Consider the following 15,129-nt stretch of genomic DNA (forward strand, 5'->3'; position numbering starts at 1 on the left):
ATTGATGGTGCTCTTCCTAATACTAAATACTTACCAGTAGTCCCAATCAAGTCCATCTTTTTGAGATTACGAGCCTTCAGTAGTACTCCTTGTAACAACCCTACATCTGGTTGGTAGCTCATTGCTATTGATACTTCACCATTCAGCAAGTACTATAGTTAATACACATGCAAACTTGTCATTATCTTGGTCTGTGCCAGGGTGTTGTTAGCGTGTGTGTGTGTGTGTGTGTGTTATCCAGTTGTATTATGGGAATCTGACTGATTCCAACAGTGTCACCTATAAGACATTTACAACATCCTAGTCCTGTGACTCCTGTCCCAAGAGAATACTAATTTTGAAGGATATCATAGTAATGGATTTGACTGCCTCACTGTCTTCAAGATTTTGTGAATTTAACATTATTTCTAGCATACAGTATCAGATAATTATTGTGTAGCAGAAAGCCTCACATACACACTACACAGTCTCACCTCAGTACTTGATGCCATGGTATCAATTTCAGCAGCACAAGGTGATCCATACACGTTAGCTGTCTTCATTGCCATAACAACCATCCCTAGCAGTGCATTACGACCAAACTTTTCACGACTCATCACTGCAGCAACTAACACTCGAGTAGGTAAATCCCCAGGGATTACCCCTCTGAACTCAAACATCTCATTGAATTCTGGATTGTCATTTTTATTTACCACTTTTGTCTCCTTGACAACTCGTTTATCAGGATGAAGGTAGAGTGTTATGTAACAATTGTATGGCTGCTTCAAAGAGGACACCTTACTAACAGTGACCCTCAGTATGTGTAGTTGAATGTCATAGAATAATGAGTAGTGTAGTGTGGGGACATCTGCTACAAAAGTACATGCACTCTTAATAGCCACATCACCAGAAGGCATCGGTAATAAGGAAGCTGAAAAGTGTTCACTATACAGACGTGGTCTTAACACTAGTAATGGCCGGTCACTTTGTATGGAAGAGGTGCCCTAACAGAATCAAGGTCATCCGGTTGTTGTGTAAGACAAGTCAGCTCACCTGGCTTGTAGAGTAGGAATAACAAGATGGTTGTGGTTGTTGGAGGGAAATAGCCTTGTGTATCACTGGGGTCTCAATGGTAGGGATGGCAAATGTTACTCTACCTCCAGTTGGTACTCTATGATAGTTGACACTCCCATCAGAATACTTTCTTCTGATTGGCCAGCAACAGCAACACAGCCACATTAGCTAGGTAGCATCATATTACCATAGTAACCAAATCCTCACATATCATAATACTATATATATATACAATATTATTGGTCACTCTCCTGCCATCTGATCATGCATTCTGATAACTTTCAGTATAGTATTTAGCTACTACAGCGTCTAAACAACAGAATATCTCTAAGACTACAGTTGAGATGGTAAATTTGCACAGTTCATGAGTTCTTGGCTCACTTTCCTACATAAAAACTAGTGGCTTATTACAACAGGATGGACACTTGTGACTAGTCATAGTGAAGATGGAAAATTTGTCAGTTCATTAAGCTCCCAAGCAGGGCCACTAGTAACCTAATGGCACTTTTGAGAGAAATTATATGACAAACTGGGAAACACTGTGGCAACCTAGTAGCATCTACAGCTTCCCATACTAATATTTTGCTGTTTGACTATTCCATACATGCAAAGTATAGCTACCAGAGAATAAAACTGCACGCCAGATTGTGAGAAATAACAATAGTTGAGCCCCTAGCTATAGTTTAGCTGGAAGTACATTAATAATCATTGATTTACAATTTGACTACTGTTCGCTGTCGTCTTGCTGCTGAAGTTGTTCAGTCTTTCTCTTCCGGATATTATCTACTTGCTGCTTGAAACACTTCCAGAATTTCTCGTTTTCGAACACGCAGCCAGTGAAGGTCGCCTTCCACGATCTATAACATTTGCTTAAGGTTAAGTTTTCATGAGAGCAAAGAATAAGTGCTTCTTCCTTGGATTCTTCATAAATTCTGAGCTCTTCTTTGTCGGTTGGCTTTCTAAATAGTGTGGCCATCCGCTGCTGATATTTGATACTCCACGATACAAAAGTAAATATTATAGGAGGCGCTAGGTAATTTAAGTTCGAGGTGCCTGTTACTATTAGATACCGATACATGGGATCATCACCATCGTCCAATCAGAAGAAATCACGTGTAACAATCGATTCCTCCGCTGCTGATGTAGGCCAGGCCTCCAATGGTCAAATCACGCTATCTGTGCCTCACGTGAGCAGAAGTAATGCTGCATTTAGCTATGACTCTACCCAGTTTGGGTCTCATGTGCATATGGTTGATGACATGAGCTTTAGTGGGGTAGTGCTGAATGAATCACAACAGAGAATGGTACGAATCTGCCTTGGACAACTGGAGACAGATCTTGGCATAGCCTTGAATTGTGATAAGCTGATAAACTATGTGCAGGTGTGTTAAGTTCCCCTGAGTTATGAGAAATAATGATGACAATTTAAAGGTAGTTGTGTTGGATCCAGGTCAGACATTGCTGTCCCCAGACCACAGTCAGGAAGAGGGATTATTCATCGTGGAAGATGGAGCACTGGAAGTGTGTACAATCAGAAAACAGGAACCAATAGCACGTCTCCTTCAAGGGGACTTCTGTGGCGAGTTAACAGTGCTGTTTGGAGGACGTTTCACTGCTGTTGTACAAAATGTTATATCAGGGTAAACTACAATGATGCTGTTTGGGACCAATCATCTACTGTGGAACCTCTCTTACGGACACCCCTGAATTATGGACAACCTGTTTTTGTAAAGGTGTCTAGGTCTTAAATCAACAATATTGGTAGTTTATATATTCAGTCTTAGAGGGGTTCCACTGAAACAGTAAAGCTTTATTCTTGAAATAGTTAGACAAATGCATTTATTGCATAAGGATGAGTCTGTCAACTCCCTGAAATATTCCTCCCTCGTTCAATGTACACAGGCTATTATTTATTTGGCCTACATGAAAACTTACCTAAGTGTATTGTAGCCATGCTATAAGGGGATTTGACCACTAGTCATGCCCCCATGGGTGGAGAATTCAATTTAAAAAAAAGTCAAATCCTCACCATTTCCCCCACTGTGCCCAGGGAGGGGTAGCTGGGGGGTAATATTGATAGGTGCATACTGTTCAATACACACAGACAGACGAGATGCTTGTACATATCAACACAAGACATTCACAATCATTGGTTGGATGGCAGCCTGAACAAGAGAAACATGTTGTCTTGGTGTGTGAAGAGGTGAGACTTGTCACAAAGTGACAACCATTACTGCTACTCCGATCAGGTGCTATGTTGACTTCACTGGCATGTTCCCTTCTGGACAACTATCCAAACAAATACTACACACTGCTGTACAGGTGAGCTCATTTTGTGTTTGTTATTAATCACAGCTCACCTTAAGTACAGTTGAACCTTAGTTGTCCAAATCAAATAGGTTAATCAAACTCGAAAATTAGTAGTGAGTGTTTTATTAGAGTAATTAAAAATTTAATTGCTGCGTTTTAAGGTGACTTTGCACACCACTTATGGACTTTGAGTGGAACCACTCTATTCTGAATTTCAAACACATTGAGATTCTGTTATAGTATGCGTATCAGTGTCCTGATCTCTTAGTGGTCCAATTGCATTATAATAGTACAAATGGAACCGTGGATATGTGTCTTGATTATCAAAGTTTCCGCATTTGAGGGTTGATATTTCTATGATTTGAACACCAGGTAGTTCCACAGGAGTTCAGACAATGAGGTTGGTATGACTGAGTAGAATGCAGTTTAGTACTCACAAAGACTACCTTAGTGATGTGGATATATTGATTATATCATGATAAATTGTTTTTTAATGTGATGGTAGTTAAGACAGTATCTATACTACAGCCTTATTTCCAGTATGTTAGGGACTATGTTGTGTTGTAATGCTACTTTTCAAGTGAGCAGTATGGCTGATGGATACCTGATAGTAGATATGTTAACACAACATTTTTTATAAAACTAAAGCAGTTGTGTAGCCATGTGGAGGTACTGTACATACTCTAACAGAACAACCACTAACAACTGTACAAGTTGTAGTGGAGATACATCCACTACTTTTAGCATGTGGCTTTCCCCGTGTGTGCTGTATCCCATACTACTTGTATGATCATAGTCCAACGCATTATTCAATGATTGGAGTGATGAAGCCATTTCAGTGTTAACCAGCAACATGTCATTAGGTATGATGTCTAACCTCGTACAATTACCACGGTAACATGTTTACAGTGCTGTTCAGTGACGGTGATGAAGTGATCACAAGAGATCGTGTGATCCATCAATTATTTTTCCTACTCAGAGGAAGGTTAGTAGTACAAGACACTTTTTGTGAACCCTAAACCCACTCATTTAGCTTAAACTGGCTGTCATTTTGTGTACATATAATATGCACAGCACTCTGTTCAATTACTCTAATACAATGTTCACTGCTTGTAAACCACCCTAGTCACTCTAGATCTTCTAGTTTAGATTCTTGTGTTGTATTATATTATTCACATACAGTATCACCATGGTAACTGGTGATGGTACACAACACTTCAAATGTATCAAGTCGTGTGAGGAAGGATATACCTTGTTGACTAAAGGTGAACCACCTCATATACATACATGTCATTAACAATATTTCTAATTAGAATTCTTTGGTGGACAACCATCACAGGTGTCCATAAGGTAAGCACTGATAACATGACTCAGATCATGTGATCCCTACCATATATAGTTGTAATGCACCAACCATGATGTCATGCTTATCAAAGGATGACATTATCACCATGGTAACTGAAGTAAGCATTTAATGTTTAACCCTCAAATCATGTCATTTTTATAGTTTCCTGAACTGTCAGCTTTGTTGACTAACAAGATCACATTATTATAAATGATAATGATATAAATGATAATTGAATCCATTGGTACAACTCATTAAACAAAATGGGAAGGAATTAATACAAAACACAGTTCAATTTGGTTAATCATATTACATTGGTGATACTCTGCTAACAATTTCAATGCCAATTTGCTCCAAGATGTGTGCCCAAGGATAGTAGTTATGATGCATGGAGCCGGGACACTGTCCACCATCATTCAACTTCACAAACACTCCAGCACAACACAACATCAATAGGGCTAATAGTAACAATACTAGTATCATGTGAATTAGTCTTATTAGTCGAGACATGATGTGTCTAGTGGTTGTCTTGTTCTCCTGTTCCCTGTGTGTGAGTGGAGCAGGTAAAGTGACGAGTATTAACAGAACTTCATTACCTGGCCAATATGATTTTTTGTTGATCAGTTTTAATCAGTTTTATCCTATAGTGGACGTGTTGCTATATACCGGACACATTGTAACTTCTAGTTGCTTACTGTGTGGACAAGCTACGACACTTTGCGGCACACTCCTTCTCTCTCTGCTTCAAGTTCTCCAAGTTGTACTGCAGTCCAGTGTCTACCCTATACAGAGATAAGCTGTCTAGATACATAGTATTAGCAGTGTTACCAGTACTGTGTGTGCACAGCGTGTTCAGTAGCCCATAGTAATGTTTTCCTATCACACATGATCTCTTACTGCCTGTGTCACTAAACTTCATTAACAAGTTCCATTATGTATGTGGTATTGAAACACAATGTGAGAAAAACTGAAAAAGGTATGTGTAGTTAGTTGTATAATCAGAAACAATGTAGAAAATAAAGCATAGGAATGTATCCATGTCTTATGCAGGAATACACTAGGGTTAATAAAATCAGAAGGTGTTACAATGGATGAATAACTAACAAAAAATTATCATTCATTACTGATGACTATCATTGTGACATAATCAAAACCCACAACAATATGTTAAGCCCATAGCATTTGCCATCACAAAGAAGAAAGCAATTAGGATGTTTACCACTACAAATCTTACCCCTTCTGGTAGGCTAAGGCTTGTTGTTCAGAAGGTTCAGGTGATGATGGTGGTGAAGAATCATTTGGTCCTAATAAGGGTGGACTGTACAGTCTCCTCAAACTACCATACTGTGAAGGTAGGTGTGATCATTAATTGGTGATCATAATGAGGGGTGCACTCACGTTTGATGATGTTGTTGGGCTACACGATTCGCTACGTTGATGTATGGCTTCAGGTAGTATACAAGTTGACAACTGGCTTCTATATATAGAATAGTAAAATTTATTATATCTCTCAGACAATGATAGATAAGTGAATTGTTCGGATAACTGAAGCTCATACATATATATATAGAGCTCTATTCAAATACTTTATTTATTAAAGCTTTACTTACAGCACAAGTGCTGAAGGTACTTTAATAGAACATACACCTGTACTCAAAATACTCTAATAGAACAGTCATTTCCAATTTCAGATAACTGAGGGTCTACTGCATTAGTCTATCATCCATACCCAATCATGCTTTCCAGAAAACTTTGGCCTTTTTGTCCCACCCACACGATACTCCTAATTAAGATCAATTGTACTCACTCTAAAGCCTCCTTGGCTGTGGTTAGGTTAGATATGTGTTTCTTGAGTAGTTTAGTACATTGGGAGTAGTGGAACTCCTACAGTGGAAAGTGAAGTGGGTGGGGCTAGTACATCACATAATATACATTTTACCTGTAGCAGACAGCCATGTGCCTCAGACTTGGTGGCTACTACCTTTATTGACTGTGACAGAATTCCAACATGTTTCAACATGCCAGCAACTTGCTAGTATTACAAGTACAGAATAACTACATAATTATATAATATGGGAGTAGTTTACTAACCTTCTGCTGAACTGGTCCAACTACAGACATCAGTTGCTGTATAAAGAGAAATCCTGTGTTACTTATACACTATTAGAAGGCTAGCTGTATTACAGAGTGAGCTGCGATATACTTCTAGAAATTTGGGTATCACTAATGCTTGCCCCTAATTACTATGGCCAATAGGACACCACACACATTACTCACTGTTAGTTGACTTAGTTCTTCAGAAAACAATCGTAGTTCTCCCTCAGTATCCTCTATAGCTGTCTCTTTAGCATGAAACTGTGAGAGGTAAACAATCAATATGAGTTATTGACAACACAAACTGTTCCTTACTTGATCTTTCCTTCTCCTAGCTAGTGTATAGTTATCTGTGTCCATGGAAACCAACATGTTATTAACACGTGTAGCAACAACATCAGGACTTAGTTTGTCACTACAAGGGATGGACATTAACATTTGTACAACAGCCCATGCAATGAGGCTTACATGTCTTCTTCATCTGTTTCTTCAGCAAGGAAGGAAAGTTCTCGGGTCTGTGACAGAGATATAGGGGGTGGTGAGGGCAGGCAGGGCAGGGGGTAGGGTGTTCCTGGACTAACTGCCATCCATGGCTGGTGACCTTCCCATGTTGTTGTTGTCGGAGTAACAGTAACTGTCTGATGTAACTCTTCTGTAAACTGCACCTGAAACAAACAACATGTCAACTATTATCAACACTCATTGTATTATCACACTTACAGACAGTTTATGCTGGAGTGGTGGACGCTTGCCAACACTCTCTCGGTCACCATCATGTAAGTCCAAACTTAAACTGTGTGGACTATTCTTACGTAAGATACTCTTAAGTTGTGATGGGTGTGAAGGAACACTCAAGCTACGTTTCTGTGGCACACCAACCTAATATTGTATCAGTACTACCAGATCAATGTAGGCTACTAGCTCACTGATGTTGTGTCTGTTTCATCTTTAATAGCACCCTCTGATGGTGACCTGCCTTCTTCATTATTATCTGTTGCACTCTTGTCAACCATTTCATCTTCAGTATGTTCTTCTGGAGGCGACAACTCTGAAATGTTAGTTGGCTGTACCAGTACTGCTGTCCTGCGTTGCTTAACACCCCCAGTATTTCCTGTGTTGTTCAATGATACGAATGACGGAGAACGAGGGTCATCAGAGGGTGAATCATGTGATGTCAGATCATGTGCTTCTTCAGATGGTGGTGTCTCATCCATTGACCTCTTCTGATGTACCAGTTTAGCTTTACCAGACACTGCCTCTTTGGAAGAGTCACTAATCGCAGCCTGAAGTAGTGGTGATGATTGTAAATCAAATTTCCGCTCACTGAGAGACTGATGTCTAAAACATAAGGTACTAACTAGCAGTTCAGCCAAGTGATTAGTGTACCTGTTGTAATCAGCAGCTGGTGAAGATGGTGAGACCACTTTGAGATGGAGCTCCAAACTGGCATCATCTTCATCACTATCACCCTGGCTTACATCAGCTCCTTCTGCCCACTTCTGTACATACAAAAGATATCAGAGTTTGTATACAACAGTCTCAATATAATGACAACTCACCAATAGTTTCAAGTTACCAGATGAGAGACTTAGAGCTGATAATATTCTACCAATTGTGGTACTGACTAGTTCTTTGATGCGCACACTGGTGGGAGGGAGGGATCGCTCACTGTGGTCATTCTCTTCACTGATTGATGATGACAAATTTGGTGGCAACTGTGAAACTATAGAGTCTAAACTGGCACAACAGGACATACACAATACTTGTTTGTCAGCATTAGCAGTCTCAGCCAGTACCAGTTCCATGATGTCATCAAGTTCCTCTCTGTGTCTTGTCACCGCGACATCCAGTGTGTCCTGGGGGAATACCCTGTGACTAACAATGTAAACACTACAACAGACACACCTCTAACTGGACACATTTTGCTTTGGATACAGCTAGGTCCTTAGTGAGTGTCGCTATGGTAATTCTGGTAGCTTCTTCTTGTTTAACTGCAGTGAAATAAAGCATTATGTCAGACAAGGTGCTAGTCAAGGATCTTTTTGATTAAAGGCTTCACAAAAATGTAGTATTCAACCACGTGCAGATCACGACCATACAATATCCCTATAAGTCATGGTGGGGTGGCATTCTGTCAACTCAACAATGCCATATCAGTGTGCAATATATTTGGTAATACCCACAATTCGGCACCAGTTAACTTATCAGTGTAGCCTCACATTTTCCAATACACACATGACCTGATAACTGGAGGTGGTATAATTCATGGATGACCTCAATCAACAACTACCAGGTGTCCATACAATATATAGTCAGTATATGTTAATGTGCCAATGAACCATTTAATTGACAGGTTTCCTTTTCTCAGCCTCACCCTTAACATAAGAGGACCCTATTACCACTATGACAATAATATAAAGGAGGACAAAGGATGATTCTTTGTGTCTAAAGGTACCTGCTTTTTGTAGTTGCCTCTCTTGGTGTTCTGCTTTACTAGTTAGTTCTTGTAGTTCAGCTCTGCAGTGGGAGGGGCTAATATGCTGCAAGATGGGATACATTTAATAACACTAACTTAGCAGCTGCTAGCTCCTCTGCCAAATGGTTTGTTTGATCCTGATGGGCGGGGCTACTCTCATGAACACTGCATTTACATTAATAAAACAATCAGCAAACTGTCAACAGTTACCTTCTGGGTTCATCGCCATTCACTGGTGTACTGTCACCTTTCTCTATTGTTAGTTGTTTCATTTCAACTGTACATCACATGATGCCAAATGAGTACTTGCACACACCTCCTTACCTTTCAACTTCTTAACATACTCTATCAGCCTCCTCACCCTGTTCATAATCACATGAGCTACATACAATAAGGAATAGTCAATGTCTTACTTCTTCTCAGAGATGTGCTTAGACTGGCTTAATTGTGACAGCTTTCCTTCAAATGATTGCATGTCATCTTCAAGTTGTTGTCTAAGAGTCTAGAAGGGTTGGGAGTTGACCCTACATCATCTAATATAAGGGCTTACTTCTTTACGACTCTCCATGTTGTTGCTGGGAGCCACTGTGAACAGCTCAGCAATTTGTTTCATGGCTAGTTCTTTCTTCTGACGAAACTGTGTCCGCTGCATGGATATAATAGCATACAGGACAAAGGTGATAGCCAGCTCACAGCTTGTGAGGTGACAATACTAAAATGATCCATTGATGAGAGGTCGCTAGATCCATCAGGGATTGGTGATAGTGAGCCTAACAGTCGATCAACACTCTCATCATCTTTCTTGCTACTGCTGTACAAGCTACTGTCTCCAGTATCCAATGCCAAAGTGTTGAATGAAGGAAGATGATCACCCTATCAAATTACTCTAGATCATGGCTGTACATGTGTATGCACTAGCTACAGATTAGGCACAGCGACTTAAAACTATTGTGTAGTTGTTATGGACCATAGGAACAGTTTGACTATACTATGTAATGTATATGCAAAAGTTGTTGTGCGTTGCACCGTGCATGTTGTGTGTGTGCGTGTGTTGTGTTGTGTGTGTGTGTGAGTGGGCAATTGCTAAGCAATATACAAAACACATGATGTGTATCAAAGTCCAATCGCCAGACAAGATGATTGCTAAGCAGTATACAGAACATGTGGTAATTTGTTTACACTTACAATCTCATCTTTAAGACATCTGGCGGTCACAGCATAAGGAGTACTGGCATACACTGGTGCTTGATTGACTGACCTAGATGTGTACAGTCAATCATTGCACTCAAGACCAACTACACCCACCTGCTAGCTAGCTCTATCTCCAGTTCTGCAACCCGACTATCCAGATCCTTCTTCTCCACACATAAATCCTACTCTTCAAATAATACATTATATGTACAATAATACCACACCAACCCTATGAGTATTATTCAGTTCATTGAATGCAGCAGTGAGCTCTTCATTTTGACTCTCCATCTAATAACATGGTGACCAGCTGTATAGACATGACTGGGAACTTACCTCCTCCAATTGAACTTTCAAGTTTTGTAGATTGGTATGGTTAAGTGACGCCTTTTGTTGATGTTGGCTGGTCTGTGACTGCTCCAGCTTAGCTACCTCTTGTTTTAGTTGTTGTAGCTGTAGTAGGATTGTGTGTTGACTGGATGTTATCAACTGGTGTCTCACCTGAAGGTTAGCAGTAGCAAGATCATCCTGATATTGTTTGTTCTCTTGTTCCTGTGATGAGAGGATGATCAATTACAACTATATTGCATGAACAAAACCCTTTTGTGCAATTTGTTGGAATAAAGTCAAACTGTCCTGAGGAAAATACAGTGACCATGTGTGGCTAGAGTAAAGGTAAAGTAATTGATTTACAGTTGCATATCAGGGCTTCCATTTTAATTTATGACCAATCTGATAAACCACACCACTATATGTTCACAACCACAAATAATTCACAAACAAAGAAATGTAAGAATATAAAATTTTCACCTAGCCTTTGAGATGACAACCAATCTAAGTGATTATATACAAAACATACTCTACACAGGAAAAGAATCCTGGGACAATAAGGTCCTATCCCATAACTGCTTGCCACTTGCCACTTGCCACATAATGCAGTCAAATATGATGTATCAGACAAACAGACATTCAGTTGATCAATTCTATGTGCTGTTTGGAATCAAGTCTTAGTACTGCTAATTAATTGAACAGCACAACTAACTGAAATTAATAGAGTCAAAACATACACATTCACAGAAAGGTTTATTGGCAATAAAGAACATATATACAAATCTGTTTTCAAAAGTACGTAGAGATAACATGAATGTTCTAAAAGAGACTCCACAACATTTAGTGAAGTGGTTATAACACATACCAGTTTATGAATCATATCATCTTGACTGTGTTGACGATCAATCTCCTTCTTCATGTCCTCTATCAGTACATTCCGTTGATCCAGTGTCTGTTGTGTTCTACATAACGATGAGTTGTCAATTACACTAAACTCCACTCAAATAAACTTACTGTCGTAGTTTTCTCTTTAGGTCTTCATTTTCAGTAGTAATGTCCGACATACGTTCCTCAGAAGATTCCATCTGTGTTACAAATACAAGAATACAAGCGTAAACAATGATGAACGTTGTTTGCCAAGTATACATGGACAACGCACACACACCACACACAACCACAAGCTGGAATATAAAAATGTTACATACAATGGTACTACAATTGACCTGCAGTTGTAACTTCTGATTCCTCTCATGAAGCCTTTCATTGGCATATTCCAGTTGCTGTACCGACTGTGCAAGGTCTAATTCACTACTGCAGGGATACTTTGAAATGCACACTAAATACAAATTACACTAACTGTTGATCAACAAATGATTCTCCACCACTGGTCTCCAGTGTAAAGTTGTGACTAGCTGTCGAGGTACAATGTACATGTAGTAAATGCAAACTGTCAATACAACTATAGGATAAGTACTTACCACCTTCCAAGGCAGCGTGGCTATAATCATAATCCACTTCACTATGTGAACTCTACAAGTGTTAACAGTAGTACACACACAACATACTATATACTGAACAACACACCTCACTCATCTGAGATATGGAGAGGCTACTTTGTGATCGTGGGGATGATGAAGCACTATCAGATGACATGGTAGTTACCATACACATAACATAATAAAAGGTAGTGATGCAGATAGTAGTATATCGGTATCAGCCCTATTCGGACTTGTATCATTGGTAAAGCTTTAAATACCTGATACCAACTGATATTTAGTCTGACATCTTTTCACAATGGATGGAGTTAATACAAAGTCAGCCACTAGTAAGCCATGAAATAAGATTTACTGATTGATGGCCACAAAACCAGCAAACTGAGATTAGCAAATGTGTTTAGTAAGCTGGTAATGTCTCTAGAGTATTGGAAAGAACTCCACTATTAACTACTCTTGGTATCGGTGTTAAATTTAGGGGTGAAAAGTGTTATTTTAAAGTAGTTATGTACCTTCTTTGTTGTTTCACTGCTAGTACCCACTGTTGTATGACATGTTGGAATGTGTCAAAATTGACACACCCATCAATGGAACTATCCCTCATCATGTGATCAAATAACTCCAACACGTACCCCTAAATGACATACCCACAGTGAAAAAAAACAACACCCAAAAGATATAACAATGCTTACAGCATACCCATCCTTAATTACAACTACATTATATTACCATACAAAGATTTACCTGGTTTTCAGCACTGACCACTCCCCTCACTTTAGTTATTATATCTTCAACAGGGGCAGTGTTATTGTCCGTTACACAAGACATGAATAATTGGTCTAGTATGGCTTCCTCTGATACCTGTGGAGTGCTATCCTCTCCCTGACTCTCGTACTACAAAATATAAAACAATTTTTTTGCCTGAACACGTAAGGAGTGAATGTTAAACTTTAACATTCAAACATTCTTTAATTTTTCTTAACGAATATTCGAATGTTGTTACACCCACTCAATTAGTACAATAATAATAATTTTGCATTATGAACATGTAGGTTTGCATACATTTCTGAAACCTCTTACCTCAAAGTAATGTTAAAAACGATCATATAAAAGTAAAACCTACTCTTACAATGATAATAATTGAATGTGGGCGAGATAATGAATGTTTGAATGTTGAAATTTACATTCGAATGTTAAGCTTATCGAACATTCTAACAAATGTTTGACATTTGTTCATGCCCTAGTAAGGAGCAGGAGTGGCTACAAGTGAAAGGTTGGATAAGCTGTGATATGCAAATCAACCATTATATGAACCCAATTTTGCAAGTGACTACATTGTAAACCTGAAGATAAGATGGCCAGCCTTCTTTCAACCACATGTGAAAAACCTGGCAAACATTATCGGCCTAACAAGGTGTAAAAGATTATGGAACTGTAAAATCAAATGTTGGAATAAAAGTGCATTAAAATTCTAGCACAGCCAATTATCATACAACACAGTATTACTGCCCACAACTGATGTAACACGTAGCACTCCTGCATCAGTAACAACATGGGCTTAGTTTATTCTATAACATCAGTGATGACATGTACTCAACAAAGATGTTTGTATATACCATTGTAGTAAACACTTTTAGGTTTTCCATTCATATATATGAATATTTTTAATCGTGGCTCACTAATCACAACTCAAACAACCACATACAGACAAAACCACTACTTGTTCCTCGGCTTGCTTCAAACTCACTAATATTGGAGACGATGGCGGGGACGGCTCACTGTTCATATTGGCCGCCATGACAACCGCACAACGAAAACCAGCTACACTTCACTGCGTAGAAATAGTTTCCTCTCAAGCACTCAGCGCCGTTTTAAATCTAGACATGCGTAACCACGGGACATCACGTGATAAAATCAGCGGATTTTTTTTATAATCTCGTGATCTTTCTTCTCCACAGTTCACTTGTCTCGTCAGCCAGCCAGCCAGCCAGCCAGCCAGCCAGCCAGCCAGCCAGCCAGCCAGCCAGCCAGCCAGCCAGCCAGCCAGCTTGTACTCCCCCCCCCCCCCCCCCCCCCCAATTTGATTTGATACAATCGGCATAGTGCCGTTACTCCTTGTTGGAGTGATACAAAAACAACAACTAACCATAGATAAACACAAAGCAAGACAATAGCATACATTACACCACCCACGCATACAAGTACACAAATAACACTGAATTACATAGTTGACAAAAAATGGCTTTTTGCACAGCCATGAAAGTCTCTAAATGAATGAAGTTATTTAACATCAGATGGCAAACACAAATGAGTGAAAAAAATGCGTAAATGTTAAATTACACCTGATCGTGTTGGCAAGATAAGGAGCAGTCCTAGTGTTGTAATTAGTCATGTTACCAAACTGAATTGGACGGAGAAGCAGAATCCCTCTGGAGTGGTACTGATGAAACATAGTACAGAGTTAAAGTTGATAAGGTGAGGAAACCTCAACCAATGTAAACGATTGTAATATTCCATAATATGGTCGTAAACAAACAGCACGATTTTGTAACCGTTGAATTCTCGTCACATGGCATTGAAGCAAGGAGGGGCCCCACACAGGCAAAGCATAATACAAATGAGATGATACCAGTGAGTTCATTAAAAGCTTGATGATTTCATCAGGAAGTTCTTTCTCATAGCAATTTACTAGGTGGATATAATACAACATCTTACACACATTTGTAACTTGTTCACACCATCTCAGCTTCCAATGTTTCTGTTTGTTAGTAGTACATAATGTGATGTCAAATTTAATATCTGGAATGGGCTGTGAATTCCTACGTTGAGTGGTGCTGAAC

General features: G+C 39.3%; 3 protein-coding genes and 1 long non-coding RNA gene across 5 annotated transcripts in view; 2 read left to right on the top strand and 2 right to left on the bottom strand.

The window, feature by feature from the left end:
* LOC136259637 (synaptotagmin-1-like) overlaps positions 1–2,158 on the bottom strand; it is a 2,724-nt gene extending 566 nt beyond the window's left edge. Inside the window, exons 1-4 of the mRNA XM_066053122.1 lie at positions 1,771–2,158; positions 1,033–1,221; positions 474–983; positions 35–152 (exon numbers count right to left, since the gene is read on the bottom strand). Of these exons, the coding sequence (XP_065909194.1) occupies positions 35–152; positions 474–983; positions 1,033–1,218 (814 nt within the window). The 5' untranslated portion in view covers positions 1,219–1,221; positions 1,771–2,158. The remainder of the gene's footprint in view (positions 1–34; positions 153–473; positions 984–1,032; positions 1,222–1,770) is intronic.
* LOC136259638 (uncharacterized) lies at positions 2,071–4,958 on the top strand. 2 transcript variants are annotated; one of them, XM_066053124.1, is made up of 10 exons: positions 2,071–2,435; positions 2,485–2,693; positions 3,158–3,256; positions 3,303–3,375; positions 4,160–4,226; positions 4,273–4,348; positions 4,546–4,628; positions 4,677–4,713; positions 4,763–4,817; positions 4,871–4,958. In XM_066053124.1, exons 1-10 carry the CDS (start codon positions 2,130–2,132, stop codon positions 4,916–4,918), a joined length of 1,053 nt encoding a protein of 350 aa, XP_065909196.1. In that variant the 5' UTR covers positions 2,071–2,129; the 3' UTR covers positions 4,919–4,958. The 2 variants fall into 2 exon arrangements, with proteins under 2 accessions (XP_065909196.1, XP_065909195.1); XM_066053123.1 differs by having other exon boundaries at positions 2,072–2,435; positions 4,763–4,826.
* Positions 4,905–14,203, bottom strand: LOC136259635 (uncharacterized). Its single transcript, XM_066053118.1, has 38 exons — positions 14,037–14,203; positions 13,034–13,183; positions 12,802–12,923; positions 12,381–12,435; positions 12,275–12,326; positions 12,154–12,208; positions 12,020–12,107; positions 11,811–11,881; positions 11,662–11,758; positions 10,968–11,018; positions 10,803–10,919; positions 10,698–10,757; positions 10,584–10,651; positions 10,464–10,536; positions 9,972–10,151; positions 9,829–9,924; positions 9,692–9,780; positions 9,603–9,640; positions 9,489–9,555; positions 9,375–9,443; positions 9,258–9,319; positions 8,708–8,793; positions 8,566–8,658; positions 8,362–8,517; positions 8,189–8,301; positions 7,729–8,140; positions 7,523–7,681; positions 7,271–7,467; positions 7,118–7,217; positions 6,986–7,063; positions 6,800–6,835; positions 6,648–6,740; positions 6,516–6,592; positions 6,107–6,185; positions 5,943–6,052; positions 5,404–5,490; positions 5,305–5,349; positions 4,905–5,252 (listed from the first exon to the last, which is right to left on the bottom strand). The coding sequence occupies exons 1-38, from the start codon at positions 14,085–14,087 to the stop codon at positions 5,018–5,020; spliced, it is 3,867 nt and encodes a 1,288-aa protein (XP_065909190.1). The 5' UTR covers positions 14,088–14,203; the 3' UTR covers positions 4,905–5,017.
* Positions 14,204–14,451: 248 nt separating this feature from the next.
* LOC136261608 (uncharacterized) lies at positions 14,452–15,037 on the top strand. Its single transcript, XR_010703956.1, has 3 exons — positions 14,452–14,764; positions 14,828–14,920; positions 14,971–15,037. It is a non-coding gene; the product is annotated as an uncharacterized lncRNA (long non-coding RNA).
* Positions 15,038–15,129: the final 92 nt, after the last annotated feature.

Source organism: Dysidea avara, chromosome 7 (genome assembly GCF_963678975.1).
Source record: "Dysidea avara chromosome 7, odDysAvar1.4, whole genome shotgun sequence".
Classification (NCBI taxonomy): domain Eukaryota; kingdom Metazoa; phylum Porifera; class Demospongiae; order Dictyoceratida; family Dysideidae; genus Dysidea; species Dysidea avara.

Coding starts and splice junctions, on each gene's coding strand:
- LOC136259638 (XM_066053123.1), top strand. CDS start 2,130: ATGGGATCATCACCATCGTCCAATCAGAAGAAATCACGTGTAACAATC. Junction 3,257..3,302: donor TTGTCTTGGTGTGTGAAGAG/GTGAGACTTGTC, acceptor TACTCCGATCAG/GTGCTATGTTGACTTCACTG. Junction 4,714..4,762: donor CCATCACAGGTGTCCATAAG/GTAAGCACTGAT, acceptor TACCATATATAG/TTGTAATGCACCAACCATGA.
- LOC136259635 (XM_066053118.1), bottom strand. CDS start 14,087: ATGGCGGCCAATATGAACAGTGAGCCGTCCCCGCCATCGTCTCCAATA. Junction 12,108..12,153: donor GAATCATTTGTTGATCAACA/GTTAGTGTAATT, acceptor GTATCCCTGCAG/TAGTGAATTAGACCTTGCAC. Junction 8,518..8,565: donor CTGCTAATGCTGACAAACAA/GTATTGTGTATG, acceptor ATAGTTTCACAG/TTGCCACCAAATTTGTCATC.